The 11,949-nt window shown below is 42.4% G+C and overlaps 1 protein-coding gene across 1 annotated transcript in view; it reads left to right on the forward strand.

The window, feature by feature from the left end:
* The first annotated feature begins 2,276 nt into the window (after positions 1-2,276).
* Positions 2,277-11,949, forward strand: part of HABP4 (hyaluronan binding protein 4) — a 36,587-nt gene continuing 26,914 nt past the window's right edge. Inside the window, exons 1-2 of the mRNA XM_007448295.1 lie at positions 2,277-2,736; positions 7,497-7,659. Coding sequence (XP_007448357.1) covers positions 2,376-2,736; positions 7,497-7,659 — 524 coding nt within the window. The 5' untranslated portion in view covers positions 2,277-2,375. The remainder of the gene's footprint in view (positions 2,737-7,496; positions 7,660-11,949) is intronic.

Raw genomic sequence — 11,949 nt, forward strand, 5'->3', positions numbered from 1 at the left:
TCTCACTGTTGTGGCCTCTCCCGTTGCGGAGCACAGGCTCCGGACGCGCAGGCTCAGCGGCCATGGCTCACGGGCCCAGCCGCTCCGCGGCATGTGGGACCTTCCCGGACCGGGGCACGAACCCGTGTCCCCTGCATCGGCAGGCGCGGACCCTCCCACCGCGCCACCAGGGAAGCCCACGTATAGGCTTTTGATCATAAGCCTCTGTTGACTCCAAGAAGGAGAAGACCAGATATCTTAAAATCTTCATTCAATGAAGATTTACTGAGAACCTACGGTACGGCTACCTAGAACGCTAAGCACTGGGAATATGTTGTAATAATGAATAAGACAGACATCATCCCTGTTGTCTTTCTCGGGAATGACAGAAAGTTGAATAAATGAGTAAAACACAGACCTGGCAGCAGTTAAGATTAAGGGTTCCTTTTCCATTTGCTATTAAAGGAAAGTAAAAGTTGGTACTGATGTATCTGAGCAAGATGCTGTAACAGAATGCTTTTGATGCAAGAAACAAGTACAACTAAGACTAGTTTAAACAATAATGGCATTTATTGTCTTACATAATAGTAAGTCTGAGGCAGGAAGTTTCCCGATTGTGGCAAGTCAGCAGCTCCACATCATCAAGGAACTAGGTTTTCTCCATCCTTCTTCTCTGCCATCCTCATAGTCACAATAAGGGCCAGCACTCTAGGCATCATGTCCTCCTCACATAACAAGGACCAAAGTACAGAAGTGGAAAGTTAGCAGATCCTGTCGCAATCCCTTTTTAGGTACAAGAAGAATGATCCCTCCAAGAAATCCTGCAGAATACTTTCCCTCAGGTCTGTTCTGCCAGATTTGCACCAGAAGCCTATTCCTACACCAATCATTGGTAGGGGAATGAAATTACAATGGGTGATTTAAGATTAATCAAGTTTGAGGATGGAAAAGGGTCCAGTTCCCCCCTGGGGCAAACAGCTCCCTGATGCCCTAACAAAATACAGATTTTGGGAAAGTGTAAGAGGGAAAGGAAGGGCTGTAGTATAGGCAGCCAAGAGCGTCTCCACCGGTGCCTAGGCAAGAATTCCTGGAGAAAGTCCAATTCCCAGTTCTTCTCTGAACTTCAAGCCCTCAGTTGAATAAAACAACCAACGAACCAAACAAACAAACAAAACAAACACCCAAACCCTAAACTTCAACATGTCCAAGACTGAACTTATGATTCTCATCAAAATGGGCTACAAATGCTCTGTTTCTTTGTGAATAGCATCACCGTTCCAGTTGCAAGAGCCTGAAAATTAGGAGTCATCATACTCTCCTCCTTTTTCCTCACACCCCTATCTAGTGCATCACTGAGTCCTGTTGGTATAACCTCCAAAATAGCTCTTGGATCTACTACTCTCTTCACCTCCACTGACAGTATCCACTATCCAAGGATAGTGATCACCACCTTTTCCCTGGAGCTCTGCAGCAATCTTCAGCTTGGTCTCCCTGCATCCATTTTGACCTCCCTCCAACCTAGTCCTTCACATTACAGCTAGAGTGGCCTTTCCAAACACATGCTCATGCTTAAAATTTGCTTGCCGCTGCTCCCAGAATAAAGACCAAAATAAGGCCTTCCTCCAACTCTTAGCAATCCATTTCCTTGAGCTTGAATGGGCTGTGCTCCACCCCAACTCAAGACTTGTGCACTTGCTGTTACTCATGGCCCTTGTCATCCTTCAGATCTCAGCTTAACGGTCATTCCCTGGGAAAGCCTCTCCAAACTTGCTAATTAGGTCAAGTCCCTCTGCTATAGGATCATACAGAAGTCTGTGCCTTTTCTTCAGGGCACTTTTCTGCCTATAGGCTGTAAGATCTACTAAAACAGAGAGCTAGTATCTCCTACAACATAATGCCAGGCACATAATAAGTGTACACTATACAGTTGTTGAATGGTTCAATCAATGTAAAAACTTCAAAGAAGTATGGCCGATGATGAATGTGGACCCAGTCCCAGAGAGAACATAAATTATGGCCGTAACCCACCTGCATGGTCCAGCAGCCTGGACCGCAAGAATCCTTGCTCCTCCCAGTAGCTCCGCCCTTTGGGTCCAGCCCCTCCCTGCTGAATCGTGGGGAGGGGCATAGAGGTCGCATGACGTGACAGCAGCCGGTCGCTGATTGGGTTTCCAGGCGTGCTGGCTAGGAAAGGGGGCGAGTCCGCGTGCGATGATTGGCTGGCGGGAAGCGGCTGGACGGGCGGCGGCGGCGGCGCGGGGGCGGGCGCTGGTAGGGATGGGACTGGGCTGGGGCGGGAGGGCGGTAGCTGCGGGTAGGATGGGTCCTCGCTGCCGGCTTCGCTGAGACTCGCTCGCGTGGACTGCCCGCGGCGGGCCCGCAGTGGCGGCGGCGGCATGAAGGGCGCTCTGGGGAGTCCTGTGGCCGCGGCCGCCGCAGGCGCCGCGATGCAGGAGAGTTTCGGCTGTGTCGTGGCCAACCGCTTCCACCAGCTGCTAGACGACGAGTCGGACCCGTTCGACATCCTGCGCGAGGCCGAGCGCCGACGCCAGCAGCAGCTGCAGCGCAAGAGGCGCGACGAAGCGGCGGGGGCGGCGGCCGGGGCCGGCAACCGCGGCGGCAGGAGCCCGGCTGGGGCCTCGGGCCACAGACCCGGCGCGGGCGGCGGCCGGAGGGAGTCTCAGAAGGAGCGCAAGAGCCTCCCGGCCCCCGGCGCGCAGCAGCCAGACAGCCCAGGGGGCGGCCCTCAGCCGCCCGGTACGCGCGCTCCGCCCGGCACCTAGATGCCCCGGGGTGGGCGCGGTGGGCGGGAGGGGAAGGAGAATGGGGTCATGGAGGTCACCTCTCCTCAGCAGCCCCACGACCTCCTACTACGAGACTGGGATCACTGGAATCTGTTCCAGAAAGGGGAGGGGGCTCTGGGAAGAGTTGGCTAGAGTTGAGGGTCCCTGTGGCCGAGGAGGGTGGGAAAAGAGGACGGGGTGTGGGGTGTCACGCCCCTTCTGGCCTTTCCCAGCCCCTCTGGGGGCGAAGGAGAGTGCAGGCTTGGAGTAGGGGGTTTCAGAACGCTGAAACTGAGCCTTTACAAGTTGGGCAAAGTTGAGGGATATTTCTGGGTTGGTGTGTGGGGGCGAACACTGAGGTCGCTGACCCGTGGCTCTCAGATTAGAGCTAGCAGGGACCTTCCCCATCCTCCAGCCCAACCTCTGCAAGATTCGCTTCGGAAGGCAAAAAGTAGCGTGGTGGGAAGGAGGGAGGGGAGCGCCTTTTAGGGAGAGTGGAGGAGGGTGCACCCGGACCCTGGGGGTGGCGGCGAGAGCCCGGCGTGTGTGAAGGATCGCCGGGGTGAGGGGCTGGGGCCTCTGTGATGGAGGGAAGTCCTGGGTGACCTCGGGGGCGGGCTGTGACGTCAGGGCCGCGAGCAGAATGCGGCGGGGGTGGACGCGGGGTCCCCGGCGCCTTCCAAGCTCTGTGCCTTCACCCATCCATCCCCCTTACGGAGCTTCCAGCAGTCATCCCGCACGGGTTTTCAATGTAGCAGGCAGCATTGATGGGTTGTGTAACTTGTCATTAACTCAAGCTGCTTTAAGAAAAGCGTTTTTAATTAACCTTTTCAACAAGAATATTCAAAGTTCCCCACTCCCTGCTTAGCCAGAACGGCAAGTGCAAAGCTTGGTGTACTACTGTCTGCATCTAGGGACGGAGGGTGCTTAAGAGTCGTTTCTCACCTGAACTGCATCAGTGGCAAAGCCTCCAGGTTTCCACCTGTGTTTCCTCTGTTTTTCAAAAATAAGACAGTGGTCCTAAGGTTTCCGTAAAAAGAATGTTAAGATGTACAATTCGACCACTCCAGCCAGTGTTTGGCAGTGTATTCAACTTGGCTTTACTGGCTTGGTCCTTGCTTGATAAAAATTGTGCAGCCCAGCCCTGAGAGAATAACAGCTGATTTGAGTGTTGGGGCTTTGACTCCTGGAACTAGGTAATGTTTACCTTCATCTGTGGAAAGTTCAATCCAGCATTATCTCTTGAAAATCAGAAAATTAAGTCACTATAATAAAAATATTGAAAATTATTTTAAATGCTATTGGATATCCCAAGACTCCTTGGTAGGCCGGTACAGTTATGAGCCTATTTAAACAGTGAGTGAGACTTGAGATATTTTGTACATTTTGCATTATGGTCTATCTTTTCTTTTAAATCTATTTAGATAAATATCATAGTAATAAGAACTGGGAAAGGCTAAGCTTTATTTTTTAACAAGTGAAAATACGTATTTTAGTGTGAAACTGAATTTAGTTTTCTATGTCAATGTATTGCTTTTTAACCTTTTTACTATTAAAAATGTCATGCATTTTTGTTATAAAAATTTTAAACAATTCAAAAGTGTATGAAGTATAGTGAAAATCCTGTATTTTTCTTACTTTTAACACCTTTCATTTACATACATAAATGCACAGAGCTACTTCTTTTTTTCTAAATTTACATGATATAAACTGGGTTGCAACCTGCATTTAGCGTTATGATCTAGTACAGTTATAACTTGCTAAACTAATAAACTTAGCACTGTAGTCTAGTACATTTATAACTTTTTTTTCTGTCAATTGTTTAGGATCCAAGTGATCTGGCTTTTGAGATCTATATTAAAGAACTTTAGTTTTGTAGTTAAAATGGAAATTTTATAATTCCAGTTCTTTTTCAAGTATGTTATTTCAGGAGCAAACAGCTCATTAATTTCCGTTTATGTAGTTACTGTGCTAAATTTATCTGTAATGGGTGTTAGAGAGCTACTCTCTCAAGGTTTTGTAGCCCTAATTGATATGGACTGTACTTTTCTAACACTCAAAATTTTTAATTTAGTTAGAATATTATAAGTGAGTGCTTAGTGTAGACAGGACTCAAAGTCAAGACAAGTTTGACGTATAACGGAAACATTAATCTTAAAAGGATGTAGAAATCATAAGATTTTCCCATAGAAATAGGTTTTTAATGGCCTTCACTGTTTAACAATATACACAGACCCTTGGATGAGCCTTGCTCAAAAAAATTCGTTCTTGAAGTCAGAGGCAGTTTCAACTTTGCTTTTCCTGGCCTTTCAGAACTAATCTCAGAGTCAAAGCTCAAATTTATTTGGGGAAAATCTCACTGTAAATTTTATTGTATTCTGTCCGTTCATGTGGGCTTGGGGTTACATCAGTGATGAGACTGCATATGCCAGCCTTTTATTGGAAAGGGCTAGTAAAATTCAATGTTTGCATATCTACTTGGAGCCGCTGATGTAGCACAGAAAAACTAGGTTCAGTTGCATTCTTTTTTTTTTTTTTTTTTGCGGTACGCGGGCCTCTCACTGTTGTGGCCTCTCCTGTTGCGGAGCAAGGCTCCGGATGCGCAGGCTCTGGATGCACAGGCTCAGCGGCCATGGCTCAGCGGCCATGGCTCACAGGCCTAGCCGCTCCACAGCATGTGGGATCTTCCCGGACCGGGTCACGAACCTGTGTCCCCTGCATCGGCAGGCGGACTGTCAACCACTGCGCCACCAGGGAAGCACTCAGTTGCATTCTTGATCCCTTAGTAGTAAATTGTGGGAAAAACTGGACCCCTATTATCTTTGTTTTTTGGGAGGAAAAGGAAATGTTTGCAGGGTATTGATAATTATTCTAATAAGTTGCCAGTTATATTTAATGGTTTTCAACTTATACACAGAAGCTTTGGAAGAAGCTTTAGTATAAAGTATGCAGCAAATGTCATTTTAAATTTTGAATGATGAATTCCAAATTTAATTGATACAATATTAAAAATAACCTTGAAAGCAGAAAGAAGGTGGGAATAAGCTAAGTAATTCTGTAGTTGAGTGGAGATATTTAGTTTTTGTTTTTTTTTTTAATTACAGGTTATAAATAGGAAATTTGAAACTATTAAAATAACTTTGTACATTGAGGGAAAAGTATTGAAAAGTATTGTTACTGTTGATGTTCTTGCTGTTATGTCATGGTCTATTATAGTTTTCAACTTGTTAGATAGTTAACTTTCACAGTAACATTTTCTACCTTACATTTTAAATGCCTCTTCCAAATTTGATCTCTTAGTAACGTGTATGCACTCAGATCTGGCATTGCATACTCCTGGGCAATTGGGCACCAGTGTCAGTCTCTGTTTCTGCAATAAAAGCATAATGCTCTGTTTATGATAACATCTTTCCTATATCCTAAACATGTCACAAGCTCAGACTGTGGTTTCAGGAAGCAAATCAGATTTAAGCATTTCCTAGGTTATGGGACATTAACTTAAGATTGAGCTTAGATCTGTTGTGCAATATTTCACATTTCAAAAAAATACTTTGTTAGCTAACAAGTAATAAATTGCACAGTTTTGTTAGTGGTGTCACGACATGATTTTTGCTTTAAAATGAGATTAGTAACATTGGAACTATGTTAATATTTACATGTGCCTAGTTTATAAAGATTAGATAGAAAATATTAAGTGGGAAAATAGGAGAATACATGTAAACATATATTTCTTAAGAATCACAAGTAGCTGCCTAAGTAGAAGAGGAACCCAGTAGTTTAAAAAAATACCCATTAATTCAAGTACATTTAATATTTTTATAGCCATACAATAAATGTGGAGGGTGACATACCAAGAAAAATCTAAAGTTTTCTACTAAAATGAAAATTGTACATAATGTTTGAGATGAAGACCTATTAAATGTATACAAAGAAAAGATAAACACATTTTTGGAAGATGATTTAAGAAGTAACAAAGTTCTTCACAATATATTCACCAAATATTAGTTGCCTTAAAACATAGACCCTGCTGAAAAATTTTAAAGCATCAAAACCAAGAGGAGTAAAAAGAGAACAGAGAAGGCTGGAGTGCCCCAGCCCCTACCTCCTCAGTGCTGGCCTCTCCATGGATGGGAGATGCCCCTTCAAGTGCTGGCCAGCCATTGCATGAGTTGGCAAATACCAGCTTGGCCTCATATTTGAGAAGTGTGAGCATAAATTTATAAATCCCATCAAAGACCAGGAAAATCTGTTTTCAAATGAGAAAGATACAATGGTACAAGCTATTTAAAAATGAAAACTTTATTAGCCAATGAAAAACTATAGTTGGGATTCTAAAACTATGTTCTGAAATACATGGTATTTATCCTTTAATTTTCTGGAAGGAACTTAGCTACCATGTTTTGATAAAGCTGCTGTTGTGAAATGTAGTTGATAATATATCTCCGTTGCTATCACAGAGTCATTGTAAAATATTTGTAATTGTAAGTTAGTTGGTATAGTTTATCTTATACTTTCTAGGACATAAGGGATTCAATAGTAATGTCAAAGTTTTATTAAAAGGTGATTCTGGGCAGTAGTAGTATCAGGAACCTTTTTTCTTCTCTGAACTTTTCCAAACTTCCCAAATTTTCCTATGACATTGATTTCTAGAAAAGTAAAATTTTAAAGTACCTGTAATAATGTGCTGCTGCAGACCTTGTGTTCTAGCTCTCCCCTTTGATTTCTCCCTGTCAGGCCAGAAACGAACTTCCAGAAGAGGGGAGCAGCAAGGATGGAGTGAGAGCCGGGGGACAGAGGTGACGCTTGATAGAGCAGAGCGGAGATCCTACAGGGAATATCGACCCTATGAGACGGAGAGGCAGGCAGACTTTACACCTGAGAAGTTTACAGATGAAAAGTAAGTACTGCAGACCTCGGCCTGGAGGGTTGGTGGAACCAGAAGGATTTTCAGAGGACTACTAGCCTTTGCAACCTTTTTGTGGTGCCAGTCCTGGGAATATTTTGCCAATTTAAGTACCAAATTTAAGTACCAAATCATACTACCTGAGGTAACACGTGAAGCACCTTCCATTTATCTCATAGATGACCTTAAGTCTTGGTTCAGGAAATCATTACACGATGAAAAATTAATTACTTATTGGTAACTATGAAAAGCATTCTTAAACTATATAGGAGTATGCTAAACTGATTAAATTTTCTTTTGAAATTTAGGCCAGATATAATTATGTTCTTGATTTAGCAGTACTAATTTGGGCTACTAATGAATTTAAACAAATTCCTAGCCCCATGTCAGGTCAATAGGTTATCATGATGAAATTGGACAAAAAAACTGATAAAATGTGACACCAGTTTAAGGCTCCCATGCCTTCTCTAGAAAGTGCTCTGACCTGGAAGATGATCTCAGGCTGGTGCAGCCTGACACCCTTCTGAGTAATGTGGCAGCATGTGGGCTATCATGCCCACCTGTACACAGGAAGCAGTTCTTAGTGTCTTATGCTTGGCACTAACAAGATGGATGCTTGCTGCCTCAAGTTTTTAATTATTAAACCTGCATAGCACTGGGTTTAGATTAAAACAAAACAACTTGTGAATCACATTTAAAGGAAAAGAAAGTTAAAAAGGCTAAAAGAGACTAGAATAGTGTACAGTTTAATGTCAAGGGAGCCATTATTCCCGAAGTCTTTCAACTTCTTGTCTACCTATTCCACTACACATTCAAAACAGAGATGGTATATCTGCCACCATGTTAGAGGATGAGGTCTAGAGAAAGGCTTAATTCTGCTTTTTTGGGTGATTAGTTCAAATTTGCTATGTAACAGCCGCAGTCTGCTTGCTTACAGAAAGCCTTCTGGATCAGAGCTGCTTATTTTGGGAAGCATTTGTGTATTTTTTTCCTTCACTGCAGGGATTTATTCTGTGGAAATACGGAAATTATAACTCATGTTTCCAGCTTTTTTAGTAGCAAAATTATGAGTTTTTTTAGAAGGATAAGTCTTCATATGTTACCATGAAAAAAACTGCCTATTAAGGGATGCCTATTTTGGATACAGGAAGTTTTAAGAATTGTATAAGGAATTCCCATATACCCTCATCCAGATTCTCCAATAACATTTTAACACATTTGCTTTATCATACCCCTCCCTCACTCTCTCCTTCTCTTTCTCCTCTCTCTCTCTCTCTCTCTCTCTCTCACACACACACACACACACACACACACACACACACACACACACACCTCTTTTTTCCTTGGCATTTGAGAGTACGATGCAGGAATGTCTCTTTATCCCTAAATACTTTAAATATATTTCCTAAAAACATGGTACGATTATCAAACTCATTAACATTGATACAATACTATTATCTAATTCTCTAAATTATGTAATCTACAGACTACTCAAATTGCACCAATTGTCCTAATAATATCCTTCTAGCAGAATAAAAACAATTTTGGTTCAGGATCCAGTCCAGGAATGTGCATTGCATTTAGTCTTCTTTAATTTAAAACAGCTCTTTAGTCTTTCATTTACTTATGGATTTGACATTTTTTAAGAGTATGGACCAGTTATTTTGTAGAACAGCCCAGAATTTGAGTTTGCCTGCTCAAATTCTTAATGCTCACCAACCTATTAAAAAAGACGGTAAGCTACATGTAAAAGAATGAAATTAGAACACTACCTAACACCATACACAAAAGTAAACTCCAAATGGATTAAAGACCTAAATGTAAGACCAGATGCTATAAAACTCTTAGAGGAAAACAGAGGAAAAACACTCTTTGACATAAACCACAGCAAGGAAAACAGAGAAAAAACACTTTTGACATAAACCACAGCAAGATCTTTTTTGACCCACCTCCTAGAGTAATGGAAATAAAAACAAAAATAAACAAATGGGACTTAGTTAAACTTAAAAGCTTTTGCACAGCCAAGGAAACCATAAACAAGATGAAAAGACAACCCTCAGAATGGGAGAAAATATTTGCAAATGAAACAACAAAGGATTAATCTCCAAAATATACAAACAGCTCATGGAGCTCAATATCAAAAAAACAAACAATCCATTTAAAAAATGGCCAGAAGACTTAAATAGACATTTCATCAAGGAAGGCATACAGATGGCCAAGAGGCACATGAAAAGATGCTCAACATCACTAATTACTAGAGAAACGCAGATCAAAGCTACAATGAGGTATCACCTCATGTGGTCAGAATGGCTATTATCCAAAAATCTAGAAACAATAAATGCTGGAAAAGGTGTGGTGAAAAGGGAACCCTCCTGCACTGTTGGCGGGAATGTAAATTGATACCACCACTATGGAAAACAGTATGGAGGATCCTTAAAAAACTAAAAATAGAACTACCATATGACCCAGCAATCCCCCTACTGGGCATATACCCTGAGAAAACCATAATTCAAAAAGAGACATGGGGCTTCCCTGGTGGTGCAGTGGTTGAGAGTCCGCCTGCCAATGCAGGGGACACGGGTTTGTGCCCTGGTCCTGGAGGATCCCACATGCCGCGGAGCACCTGGACCCGTGAGCCATGGCCGCAGAACCTGCACGTCCGGAGCCTGTGCTCCACAAGGGGAGAGGCCACAACAGTGAGAGGCCCACGTACCGCAAAAAAAAAAAAAAAAAAAAAAAAAAAGAGGCATGTACCACAGTGTTCATTGCAGCACTATTTACCATAGCCAGGACACAGAGGCAACCTAAATGTCCATTGACAGATGAATGGATAAAGAAGATGTGGCACTATACAATGGAATACTATACAATGGAATATTACTCAGCCATAAAAGGAAATGAAATTGAGTTATTTGTAGTGAGGTGGATGGACCTAGAGTCTGTCATACAGAGTGAAGTAAGTCAGAAAGAAAAACAAATACCATATTCTAACGCATACATACGGAATCTAAAAAAAAAAAAATGGTACTGACAAACATAGTTGCAGGGCAGGAATAAAGATGTAGACATAGAGAACAGACTTGAGGACATGGGGTGGGAGGGGGAAGCTGGGGCGAAGTGAGAGTAGCATTGACATATATACACTACCGAATGTGAAATAGTTAACTAGTGGGAAGCAGCAGCATAGCACAAGGAGATCAGCTCGGTGCTTTGCGATGACCTAGAGGGGTGGGATAGGGAGGGTGGGAGGGAGGCCCAAGCGGGAGGGGATATGGGGCCATATGTATACATATGGCTGATTCACTTTGGTGTACAACAAACTAACAGTACTGTGAAGCAATTATACTCCAATAAAGATCTATTAAAAAAAAAGAATATATTTTATAAGGGGATTATAAAGAAGCAATTGAGCATATATTTAATTGGGGGTGGGGTAAACCTGTGGGATAAAGAAAAATGATTTAAGGGATTAAAATAGACTAGAACACACAGGGTTATTTTTAGGGTCAGCTTCAGTAACTATTATATTATTAATGAATTCGTTATTTTATCAGTATCTGATCTAGAGTTCATGTAAATTTAGACCCGATTTTGACTATTGGCATTATTTTCCATATAGAGTTTTATGCTTCATTTCTTCTCAGTTTTCATGTAGACTTCTTTAACCAACTTCCTGGTTAAGAACTTACTGTTACTTTTCATTTGTCATTGTTTTAGAACTCTGCTTTAGATTTTTACTGTAATGTGGAATCAGATTCTACAACAGTCTCTGTTTAAAATTCTGGTTTTGGTCCAGGGAGGTGGGAGACAGAAAAGCCAGCTTGGAGAATTGATTTAGGATGATGTTTCTTGAAAGAGACTGGCATAAAGTTAATGATTGGTGCTTCTGTATTTCTTTATCTTTTTGAGTAAGGAGAACTGTGAGTTTTGTATCTTTTTATCAGTGATTGTATAGTAGCTTTTTAATGTAACATTTTCAGCCTGTTTCAGTAGACTGGAACACACCTCTAGTTCTGGTGTTTGAGCCACTAATGTCACTAGATTTCAATAAGTAATTTGTTGCTTTAAATGTTTTTAAAAGCCTTGACAAATTAAAAAATATAATTTCTTATTAAACTAGGATTTAACAATGAAAAAGCTGAGGCCCTTCCTGCAGAAGCTTTGAGTCTGGTGGAGGAGAGACAAGTCCTCATAAAAAGTGACAGTGACCAGATGGTAGCAGAGAATGGATATGAGGAGAAGCGGGCGGTCAGGCCCTGGATCCAGTGGGTGTGGCAGGGGGAA

Source organism: Lipotes vexillifer, unplaced genomic scaffold (assembly GCF_000442215.2).
Source record: "Lipotes vexillifer unplaced genomic scaffold, Lipotes_vexillifer_v1.1 scaffold252, whole genome shotgun sequence".
In the NCBI taxonomy this organism is placed as follows: domain Eukaryota; kingdom Metazoa; phylum Chordata; class Mammalia; order Artiodactyla; family Lipotidae; genus Lipotes; species Lipotes vexillifer.